Source organism: Nelumbo lutea, chromosome 5 (assembly GCF_056320005.1).
Source record: "Nelumbo lutea isolate HS-2025 chromosome 5, American lotus-T2T, whole genome shotgun sequence".
NCBI lineage: Eukaryota > Viridiplantae > Streptophyta > Magnoliopsida > Proteales > Nelumbonaceae > Nelumbo > Nelumbo lutea.
Window position 1 is genome coordinate 43,875,970 of NC_142688.1, and position 12,477 is coordinate 43,888,446.

At 34.9% G+C, this 12,477-nt stretch overlaps 2 protein-coding genes across 5 annotated transcripts in view; both read right to left on the bottom strand.

Annotated features, from left to right (window-relative positions):
- Positions 1 to 1,494: 1,494 nt before the first annotated feature.
- On the bottom strand, positions 1,495 to 4,527 carry LOC148852053 (RNA demethylase ALKBH9B-like). 4 transcript variants are annotated; one of them, XM_088944169.1, is made up of 8 exons: positions 4,331 to 4,527; positions 4,001 to 4,238; positions 3,362 to 3,480; positions 2,917 to 3,262; positions 2,657 to 2,742; positions 2,206 to 2,516; positions 2,016 to 2,087; positions 1,495 to 1,909 (listed from the first exon to the last, which is right to left on the bottom strand). In XM_088944169.1, the coding sequence occupies exons 2-8, from the start codon at positions 4,167 to 4,169 to the stop codon at positions 1,618 to 1,620; spliced, it is 1,395 nt and encodes a 464-aa protein (XP_088800295.1). In that variant the 5' UTR covers positions 4,170 to 4,238; positions 4,331 to 4,527; the 3' UTR covers positions 1,495 to 1,617. The 4 variants fall into 4 exon arrangements, with proteins under 4 accessions (XP_088800295.1, XP_088800293.1, XP_088800294.1 ...); XM_088944167.1 differs by having other exon boundaries at positions 2,917 to 3,480; positions 4,331 to 4,386; XM_088944168.1 differs by lacking the exon at positions 4,331 to 4,527 and having other exon boundaries at positions 4,001 to 4,315.
- A 5,513-nt stretch (positions 4,528 to 10,040) lies between these two features.
- LOC148852054 (magnesium transporter MRS2-F-like) overlaps positions 10,041 to 12,477 on the bottom strand; it is a 49,807-nt gene continuing 47,370 nt past the window's right edge. The window contains exon 7 of the mRNA XM_088944170.1: positions 10,041 to 10,416. Coding sequence (XP_088800296.1) covers positions 10,138 to 10,416 — 279 coding nt within the window. The 3' untranslated portion in view covers positions 10,041 to 10,137. The remainder of the gene's footprint in view (positions 10,417 to 12,477) is intronic.

Here is a 12,477-nt window from a genome sequence, read left to right on the forward strand (position 1 = left end):
AATCCTCTTCCTTATCGCAGGATTGTGGTTGCAGTACAGAAGGTTAATAATTGAAAGTATGTAAAACCAATCTCAGTTCTTGGAGGAGCAATTGAACCATGCTACCTCAGCTATATAAACTCTCTTAGGAAAGTCTAATGTAGGCGAAGGCTTCGTGGGGTGAAGATGTCATGGGCATCTTCTTCCACTGTTCAGTATGGAAGCAAACGTTCTCCATCATCCAAGAATGGAGAATGAGAAATTTGTGCTTTAGGTTGCATTTGGTTGCAATGCAAATAAAATTGCACTGGTGTAAAATTATGGTAGTGCAAATGATTTGGATGTAAAGTCTGATTTAATTTTGTTTCAAAATTTATCTTATTTTTGTTTAATTGCAATACAAATGAAGTAAAATAAGATTTGAAGCAGAATAAAGAAAAACCTGAAACAAAATTAGACCAGAATTTGCATTATTTTCATTTGCACTCTCATATATTCGCACTAATGCGAATAAGATTGGCCTTACTACCATGCGGAGCAGCCTTAGGCTCAGTTTGGATGGAATACAAATACAAATATATAGAGTGCAAAACCTTGTATTTTGCATTATTTTACATGTATTTCTATTGTACATATTTGTATTTGTACTCTAAAGAAAACACATTTATCCAAATCTATTGAAGAGAAATCTATGGGCAAGAGAGGGGGAAGAGTTAATTGGAAAAGGAAAAGTCTCTAAAAAACTACTTGTGATTTACTTTCATGGAAGGGGAAATGGGAAGGTAACAAAATGCATTTCAACACCCTTTCAACATATTCGATATCACAGTTTTACCTGAGGAGAAAGTTGGAAAGGGAATAAGAAGGAAGAAAGGAGAGAGTCCAGATTTCTTCCTCACTTCAACCTCACAACCGCATGTTGGGACCATCTCCTGTACTTGTGGGTAATATTCATAGAGGCACATAATGACATATTGACATAATCAGGCTAAGACGTGCACTGAAGCAGTCAACGTCTAGCCTGCACAGGGGACTTTTCTTTTGAGCTTACAGTGGGGCCATATGGGCCAATTGGACTCTCCCATTGATACGGTGTCACAGCTACATTGATAAATTAAGGTTAATTAAAATGGGTTATTTTACCCGGTTATTATTTTCTTCTCCCTTCAACATAATCCATCTATCTGATAATAAGTTTTACCTGATCTTACAATATTTGTACATAATTGAAATTTTAATTTCTACTTATGAACTAAGAACACTATATAGAATTAAAATTATTCAGAAATTTGGAGGGAATAAGACATCTAAGATAGAGGTGGTAATGGGTAGGGATCTGAATCTGTTGGCCATTAACAGGTTTGGTGAGCAAAACCATTCAGATCAGTTGATATGAAACGTGTTTAGGACTATGAATCTGTTCTGTTCCTTTGGATTCTGGTTACCAACTCAATCTTGTTAACTATTTCAGTCACAGAGTGGATCTTCGGGCATTAAATTATAATGACATTGGTCTTTTATAGAAACCACTCGGTTCACATATATGAATGTAGAATGGAAAATGTTCATCATTAACGATCATCCATGAAGAACAAAGGAGATGTGAAACTGTAAAAACGGAAAATCAGAATCTCATCCCTATGATCTGTTCTTAATTGCTCCGGGTCTATTTTTCAAGCTCAAACTGCCAAATGGGGGGAATGCCTCCTTTCCCGAGTGAAAGGGGCTGCAGTTTGTCTCATTTATAACCCTGGATATATACTCAGGGAGCTGTATATTATGTTGTTCTTGATGGGAATGTTGATCTTGCTGAACAGATGAGTTTGTGAGAGGTGCATATACAAGAGGCTGGAGGTCTTCCAACTCTGGGTCTGGGAAGTAGTTGTCTGGTACTTTGCTATCATCCATCTTCCTAAAAGTGATGGAAATTCTGCAGAGAACAAGTAGTAAGATATAAGAGGATTATGCCATATAGAGGTTGCATGAAAGAAAAGTCTGAACTCTCTTTTGTTGTAAAACAGAAAAAAGAAAGCTACCTCTTTGTGGGGACAGCAGGAACACAGTGTTTAGCAATGTCTGCTCCATTCCCATTCATGATGAATACAGACCTGCAAAGAATATGTAAAGCCATCCAACTAAATTTTCTGTTCTCCAACTCCTATCAGGTGCATCAACAACTGAAATGCAAGGATACCGAATTCAGGGAGAAGCAGGATTATAACATACCCAACAGGCAGAGGTATTGAAACAGGACCAGAGAATTCTCCTGGGCCCTCAACCTTCAATGTTGAACCAAATAAGATATTGCACTCGCTCAAGAATGAGATTACACAGAAGGGACGCAGAAAATCATGGTGATCAATATGAGGAGGAATGCAGTCTCCTTCATCATAGATGTTTACGATGCAGCTATTGGGCACACATGTTGGGGGCAGGACATGCCACCTAACTAGCCTCTTGATGATTGTCTTGAACATGGGAGGAATGGGATCAACCTCTTCATCTCGTAGTATACCTGGTGGGTTCCCATTTTTATCCTGATTAAAGGAGATTTACAGTAAGGAGATGCTTCAGAGTAATCTAAAGAACAAGAGAATAACAAGACTTAACAGTAGTACAGAAATCTAAGCAAAAACATGTAAGATCTGCGACTAGAATTGATGAGCCTGAACCTTACCACCGCATAATTGTAACAACATCCGAATTGAATTGTGACACGACCTTTACCTCGCATCCATTTTCTTGGTTCTGAGTATGTACGTGCTGTAAGTTTTCCAATAAGAAGTAAAAACAGAATGAGTCCAAATTTGTTGCTTGATTTCATGTAGAAGAACCAATGAAAATATTGAAATTTCAAATAAAATGGATGGGTTGGTTCATTCTAAGTTGGAACTCAGAGCAAAAGAGAAAGAATCAGAGAGCATTATATATCTGTACCTTTAAGTTGCCCCTTCCGTCCCATGTCCTGTAGGCTGTAGACATAATCAACAATCTTCTTCTGCTCCACAGCACTGAAAACTCGATTGTGAAGCTCAAGCCCTTGAAGTATATTTACAGATTTTCCATGAATCTTCTCAATATAAACAAACTCCTTCTTTCTGCCAACTTGTGACAGCCTTATCCGTTCTCTCTGCTCCCTCGATAAACTAGGACCCTTCTGTATCACTTCTTCACCTTCCACTGCATTGTCAACCATGGCCAAGGCTTCACCTGATTCTTCATCATCCCATGTTACTTCGCAACCCGGGTGATCAAATGAATATTGTTGTCTGTGGCTGCTTTCCTGCACAGGCGAGAAATCAGTGACATGCGCATGGCACCTCGCAGAAGAGGGAGATTCCTCACTTGGGTCTGAGCTTTCATGATGGTTAGAGTGAGACACCTGAATTGGAGATACAGAGTTGATATCCGGAAAGTACAAGTTTGATGAATCCTCACGACCAAATGCTATCGAACTCTCAGAATCGTCACAGTCGGGCAAGGATATCTCATCTACTCTTCCTACAAATTTCAAAAGGGTTGCATCAAAGTTCCTTGAACTTAATCAAGTGCTCGTTTAAATATGAACACAGAACCAAACGAATCTTTCAGATATCAGGACACGGGCCCAGAGTCACTAGACATAAATTGTCACAACCGAATTATTTCAATAAGCTAGAAAACAATAAAAAAGAAGGGATTAAGATGGACGACAGACTCATTAGCACATAGCAACAACAACTTTACTGTTAACGAAGCAGTGCAATCCCCGGAGCATATTCGGATTTGATTTGATTAAAAACAGTAAAATACTAGAAGCTTTTTGGCACACATAGAGGGTCCCAATGAGTCTATTCGCAACCATGCACGACTGAAGCTATTGTTAAAATTAAAAAGTAAAAAAAAAAAAAAAGAAGAAGAAAACCCGTGAAACTAAATCTGTAATATTCACCAACAGAATCGAAGATTGCAGAAAAAAGAAAGAGAAACATCTCATCAAATAACATACGAAGGAAATCAGAGAGAGTAAAAAATTAGTTACCATTTTGAGAGAGATTCTGAATGCGGTGGTGCAACAAATCTTTGCATTGTTTGCAGAATCCATCAGACAAGAGATCGACGATCTCCTTTCGCCCAAGTTGCTGAAGAATTAGGAGAAAAGAGTCGCCGACGGAGTCGAGTATATTACCGGAAAAATCATGGGTGGTCATTGTCTCCAACCAAGTTTCGCAAGCGCAACCTCGATCTTTCTTTCTCTTTCTGATATAAAAGAAGAACTCCTGAAAGAAACAGACAAATGGCTCTAAAATCCATACAGATGCTCTGAGAGGGAGGCAAAAATCAGAGAAAAGCGATTGATTTTTTCACAAACCAGGGGCGAAGCTCTAACGGTTTTTGATGTACAAGGTGGTAGATTTTAGTGAAACAACGGCGTATGAAAGTTTGACTTTGACCTCGATTAATCTGGATTGGTAGGACTGAAGACCGATCGTTGATTATTGTCATGGTCGTTGGATTTTAGGCCTCACCAAACGCGCCTCACCCTCCTCACACCGACCTCCACATCCCACGTTTGTATTGAAAACATCTCCCCCATAAATAATGAAAATAAATACTCGTGATGTCCCCGATGGATGTAACGTGTCGTAAGTAAGGGTTAAAGTAGTATATGGATACGGATTGGGATTATATGAATATTATTAGGGAAATATATAAAAATTTTATAATATATTAATAATATTAAATTTAAAGTTAAATAATCATAAATAATATATAAATATATAAAAAATGTATATTTTAATAATATATAAAAATTCTATTATAATTAATATAATATGATGCATAAATATCATATAATTTTATTGACATATCAATCAAGAATCTAAAATGTAAAACATATTTTTCTATTATATTTTAATTATTATATGAATTATTTTTTATTTTACTATTTTTACTTTATATTAACAAAGAGTCAACCGAATATTAAATTCTCTATATAAATTAAAATATCCATTAATAATTTATAAAATATATAATCTTAACTTAAAATATATCAAATCTATTAAATTTTCTAAGATACATATCATATACAAATTCATAATTTTTAACTTTTAAAATGATTATTCCATTATTATATTTTTATTCCTATTTTCTAATTAAAAATATTTTTTTGGTATAAATGTAGATTAGTAGATTTGATAGATTCAATTTAAGATTATTATTCTTAAATATTTTGTAAACAATGTTTTTATTTTCTAAATAATAAATATAATTTATGTAATGTAAATATATATATATATATATATTATCGATCTGTATCGATGTGTATCAGTCGATACAGTACAATACGGACTGATACACACCCGTATCAATCCGATATGCATGACTAGCAAGATACATTTCTTGTCATAGCGTATCCCATGTTGAACATTAATGATACTTATACAATACGTCCGATACTTATCTCTAAGATTGGTGTGAGGCATGTTCTTTAAGGAGTAAATTCGATCTCGTATCAAAAATATCTCTCATAAAAAGTCATACAAATATGAAGATATTCTAAATGCATGACTATAAAAGATTGTGGCCTTGTGGGAACGGTGTGAACAGAGGGTCTTGTGAGAGCCACACTTAGCAATCCTCGGCGCATATTCGGATTTATTTGATTAAAAACAGTAAAATACTAGAAGCTTTTTGGCACTATTTTACTATTTTTACTTTATATTAACAAAGAGTCAACCGAATATTAAATTCTCTATATAAATTAAAATATCCATTAATAATTTATAAATATATAATCTTAACTTAAAATATATCAAATCTATTAAAATTTCTAAGATACATATCATATATAAATTCATAATTTTTAACTTTTAAAATGATTATTCTATTATTATATTTTTATTCCTATTTTCTAATTAAAAATTTTTTTTTGGTATAAATGTAGATTAGTAGATTTGATAGATTCAATTTAAGATTATATTCTTAAATATTTTGTAAACAATGTTTTTATTTTCTAAATAATAAATATAATTTATGTAATGTAAATTAATATATATATATATATATATATATTATATCGGTCTGTATCGATGTGTATTAGTCGATACAGTATGATACGGGCTGATACACACCCATATCAATCCGATACACAGCGTATCCCATGTCGAACATTAACGATACTAATACAATACGTCCGATACTTGGCTCTAAGATTGGTGTGAGGCATGTTCTTTAAGGAGTAAATTCGAACTCGTATCAGAAATATCTCTCATAAAAAATCATACAAATATGAAGATATTCTAAATGCACGGCTATAGAAGATTGTGGCCTTGTGGGAACGGTGTGAACAGAGGGTCTTGTGAGAGCCACACTTAGGATGACTCCCATTGAGTGGCTTCGGAGGGGACGGGATTAACTGCCCACAGAGCGTGGCCCACAGCCAATCCCATCCATGTATTGGGAATATCTCCCCTTGACAAGCATGGGAGATGTTCCCATTGCATTGCATGGAGGGAATGGGCTGTGGGGCATGCTCTATGGGCAGCCGATCCGATTGCCTCGGGAATTCAAATCAACCCGAACATGATTGCCCCCACAATGTGCCACAGCACATCCCGCCGCAGTGTATTGAGAGTATCTCTTGGTAATGACATCACCATTTGTGAAACGTTGTGGGGACAATTTTGCGGGAGCTGATCTGATCTTCTTTCAAGCTCTATGATAAGGCCACTTAATCCTGAGTTCCCAAGTGATGTAATGTAAAGTTGATGGGCCAAGAGAATCGGACCGGCTAAAGGTAGTGAGTCCTGGATTAGTTAGACCAAACCCTCTACTGATTCAGTCCGACTTCTGAGTATAAAAACGGTGTCAGAATGGGTAGAGGTTTGGGCCATGGTCGAACTGTCGAACTGAATCGGATTGAACTGGCCTCAAATGAGTAGAACAATTCGGTCATGGTCATGCGGCTTATAGAATATAAACGGGTATTCCAAACCCATTATAAACATCTTTAAGCTTGGGAGTTGGAGCAATGACGCAAGTAGTGAGGTTATATATCCAGTTTTTCTATTTGATTGTTTCTTCATCATCATGGGCTCATGGCTATACTTTTCAGTTTTCAACGAACTAATCTTAAATTAAACATAAAATAAAGGAAAACTTATACAGCGTTTCTACAAACAATGTTGTTTAATTGAACAAATAGCACTCAACCTTAGGACCACCATGAGTTGCCAATTTGGGGAGTACATCTGTACATGGAGTTAAGGGGAAGAAAAACAAGCTCTATCATAACTCTTGTAAAGCACAAAAAAGTACTCAACATTTTGGACGATTAAGTTTATACATATTGCTTCTCTCTCTCCATACACTAACCAATGAAAATTCACTAAAATACAAGATGGTTTTGATTGGTCAAAGCTTTCAAGCGTGAGCTATGAATTTTAACGAGTTTTCATTGGTTAGTGTATGTCAGATTCCCCAATTTTATTATAGTTAGTGGAAATATGAAACAAGATATCTGTTTTGTTTTCATAAATGAACTCTTGAAATACATAAAATAAAATAAAGGGAAAATTACTAATTAGTGGGCCTAGTGTTATTTTGGTACCCAAACTTTAAAAATGCCACAATTCAGTATGAGAGCTTTCAAAACATGTCAATTTAATACCTAGTGTTAATAAGCCATCAGTACAAATGGCATCTAGGGATGAACGATAACCACATCCATGGCGCCAATGGATCAATGCAAAACTAAAAACTGATGCAGGCAGTGTTGTCGCCGCTGACAAGCTGAATCAACGTTAAAGGCTAATTTACAAACGTGATCGAATGCAAAACGCTGATATCTTGCATGCCAACGACAAGCTTCTGCTCACTGGCTTTTCTTAGCAGAGGAACCAACCTACTGAGGACATCCTCATTCACAATGTTCATGGAAAAGTTCCTAAGCGATTTTGTGCTGAATTCGGAGCTTGCCGTCTTTCGCTGAACCTTACAGAACGTTGAAGACGCCATGGCCGAGGAAATCCTCCAGGTGAGACGTGAAGAGCTCGCCCTATGGGTAGCTGTCGAAGTTGTTTCCGATTGATTATTACCAGTCCATGTTATAAAACCTGTTCCTAGCAGGTTTAGCCAATATCAGCAATTAATGACCATTCTCCCCCAAAAGAGCAAATTAGTGAATGATATATTTTTACTGTACAGACAAAATGCCAAGCTTAATACTTATTGTAGTATTTCTACCTTTCTTCTCAAGTGTCTCCATCTCTTTATCAGTATAAAAAGCAGCTCCACCCAGAGCATATCACCCTACTTTTGTAGTATTTCTATTTCTATGTCTACCCTTTAAAAATGAAGGCCGTCTCCAATGTAGGCTTCAAGGCCTACCCGTTCTTTAACGTTGCTCCAGGTGGTCTCGGCGGCAACAACATTAGCAACATCGAGTGTGGGCTGGGGAGGTTCCTTTATTTTCTCCCCTACTTGTGGAAGATGAAGAGGGCGCTTAACATAGGATCTGAGAGAAGAATAAGAGCTGCCCCATCAATTGTTCATGATTTTGCACGCAATCTTTTGTTCCAAGCTGCATAGTCTGTATTCTTTATTTTCTTTCCTTTTTGTGAGCTTTTAGTGATTCCAACTTTCTTAAACAAAAAAGACAGATTTGTGACTGTTCAATTTTTGTCAACATTTGGATGATTGATAAAGAAAATTAGGTGACACTTGAAGGGCATCTGTGTCTTTTCAAATGTCACTTAATGGCTGGTTAACAGATACTTAGATTGACATGTTTTGAAAGTTTGGATACTGATTACTGAATTGTCATGTTTTAAAGTTTGGGGGGCCAAACTGACGCTAGACCCAAAGTACAGGGTACTAAACTAATAATGGGGAATTTGCCCTAAAATAAAATTGCAATGAATTCTGTAGAGTAAATTCAAGACTTCATTTAATAATGAAAGCTATCTAGTCTTTACAGTGCTTTGAAACAACAACCACAATGTAACAAACAAGGTTCTAAATATCAACACGCAGCGTATCAGCTGTGTTGGTACATTATTTTTTACGTTTTATTTATTTTTTTCAAAACTGGTTCAGAGGGGTTGGTTTAAGGCCTGGCTACCATCTGAACCGGTGGCTGATCCAATACAACCCCTGGAGGGGCATATCAGTAAGCCATTGGCATGATACGTATCGATACTTTGAACCTTGGTAACAACTAACAAGACAAAAAGGGAAGTCCTAATCAAAATAAAGTTTGTAGAATTCAATTTCTATCATTAATAGATACCCTATCAGCAAAACTGTTGAAACTTGCTCACATTACATTGGATTAGGCACCAATTATTAATAGATACCTATTGATTTTTTGGGAATAGATGCCCTATTTTTGTTGGTCACACAATTGTCCAATTTCCACTTTTCATCATCTCCTTCCTCTTCTCTAGTTAAAAATGGCTCATGAAATAACAGTTCAAAGTTTACCAGGGACCAAAACAAAGCAGAATTCATGATGCTGTGATAATTATCTATTTTTGGTGACTTGGAGTCTTTCAATTTTCTTCAGAAATAATTTAATATATTCTTATTTTCTTTCTATTAGTTTTTATTATTATTATATCTAGTTTGACATGATGCTGAGATAATCAGATAAACTACTGCAAGTTTTGCCTGTGGTTCAAGGTGATCAATTAGGTATTATCCAAAGTTAATCTCTTTAAGAGATGTTCAGATTCTGATTTTTAAAGGCTCACTAGTCAATAGAGCAAAGGCTTACTAAGCAATCCATAGATAGTTGTTAATTCACTATGTTTGTCTTCACTTAGAAAATAAGACTGGTAAAAATACTGGGAATAGAGATGATGAAAAATATTTTCTAGAATGAAGTTGCAAGAGTCCTGTTGCATAGAGCTCCATGACATGGCTCACTATAGATGATTTAAAGGAACAAAAATACAAATAGAAAATAATTCAAATCTTCAGCTCAATTTATTAGGTACGAGTAATCCTCTTCCCTCTCTCCTGAAGGGAAAAAAAGGTAAAAGAATGGTTGGTTAACTAAGTTCATGCATATAAAAACCTTTATTGATGCAGACATGAAAACTTGATTCCAATTATTTCGAGTAATAGATTGATCATTCAACTCATAAATGAGGATATTTTATCAAGAGAAGTTTGTTATGCCAGCAGTCCTTTGGTCTTACCCCACCTGAAAGCTATGAGATACAAAGCCACACAACCTCCAATGGTACCAAAGGTAGTTTCCCAGAACTGTTTGGGCTCACCATCAAAGAGGGCAATGTGAATATTCATGCCAAACAAACCCACAATAACAATGCCTATGTTAAGAACCATGTTTGCTGTACTGAGGATTACCCCCATCTGCAACAACTGATTCTGCTTGTCATCCAACATTATGTTCACATAGTCCTCTGTGTCATCCACATATTCTCTCATCTTGTCACGACCATAACAAACATTAAGAGAAAATATTAGTAATGAACTAAAAAATGGAGGTAGATTTGAAAAGTTAGTACTGTACATATTGAAAATATGACATTACAAAGTTCTCCAGCATGGTTGGTTATTAATGGTAGAAAGCACTACTTCTGCACTTATCTTGATGCATATCGATTTTATATCAAAGTTAATTAACAATCCGTTTTCTCTATGCTGAAACTTCTCTTTGGTCACTCATTTTCAAATCTCTACTAATATCATATCTTAAAGAAAAGAAAAAGTTCAGACAATTCTTTAGCTTTCCACTTCATAACAAAGAAAAACAAAATAAGTCAAAAAATCCTAAAGATTAAATCCCTAAGGTCATATTGTAATACACAAAATTCAATGCCTTTAATCAAGGGTCAAAGTATCGGTATTGGGTATCGTATCGGACAAGTTAGCTATGGATACAAATACGGATACGCTTTGGAAACACATGGATATGAATGAAAGATATAGAACTTCTTGGATATACTAGGGAAAGCATACATAATCACATAAATACATTAATAACACTAAATCAAAAGCCGAATTATCTATGAATAAGTTATAAACATATGAAATGCATACTTCAATAGGTTATATGAAGAGAAACATTACAATCAACAACACCATACTCTAGAACATTCAAAATCATACAATAATTGTCACTCTATTTCATTTTTTTATTAATTTTTTGGAAATATTTATTAATTTAGTATATTTATATAAACAATAACTTTTTTTAAATAATAAATGTTTTCATTTTAACATATAACTGTAAAATAAAACATATAAATCATTTAAGGTAGATGAAATAAATTATTTATAATTTTTTGGGGAAATTAAATTTTAATTATTCATTTCAGTTTTTATAATTATAATTTTCTATTTTCCATTAACTTTGTTGGGAAATTTTATTGATTTAGTATTTTTATATAATAACTATTTTTTTTCAAATAATAACTATGCTTTATTTTAGCATATAATTATGTGTAAAATAAAATATATAAATCATTCAAGGTTGATGAAATATATTATTTTATAATTTTTAGTTTTTATTAATTTTAATGGAAAACTTAAATCTTAAATTATTTATTTCAATTTTTATAGCTATATTTTTTAATTTTTATTAAAGACGAAAAACAATCCAAAAGCAGTTAATATACAATTGTGTCAAACTAGGCACAAATGTGCTTCTGTATTGGTACATATCGGACCGTATCCACTAATATAGTGCGATATGGCTTGATGCAGAGGTGTATCATGCGGACACACACGACTCATGGAATATGTACCCATTTGTGGCTTATCTCATATCCATGACCATGGATGCAGATACTCCCAATATCAATACTTTAATCCTTGCCTTTAATTAGTCAAACAGTTCTAATTTCCTTAAAAGAACCATAGCTTCCTAAACACATTGAAAAGACAACAATGTTTTCTTCAATATATTTAAGATCTGTACCCCCTCTTCAATTCATTCTTTATTATATGGTTTTGTTCTTACAACAGAGTCCAGTTGGCCGTAACTACTTGGATTCTTTAGGTGATTGAGGGAGTAAGCTGGCATGGCTTCCTTCTAGAATACACCTTTTGTATTGGTTTAGTTGTGCTGTCCTTACTCGAACAATCTGGAATTGGAAGCCTAACAATTACCTTTTACCAACCCCAAAATATATTTAGGTTATTAAAAAGTTTGGTAGGCTATGGCTCTAGGAGTTACATATATTTGTGTGTGCATCCAATCTGTGCCATCTACCAAGTAGGCAACCCTCTTGACTGACCACATGTTCAATACTCCCATCCACATGAGCCTTGTGCTTACCTTCTATCAGTGTTTTTGACAATTGATGTTGTTCTTTGTGAGTCTTCAATATTTTAATATTAAAATTGTCCTAAAGGTTTGGTTTCTTTTGACCAAATGACAGTTTTTTGGGGAATCTTCATTTACCCCCACTAAAATTTTTACTTCACCATACAGTTGGGAACAGTGACATTGGGGGGAATTAATGCCAAGACGGGGGGGGGGTA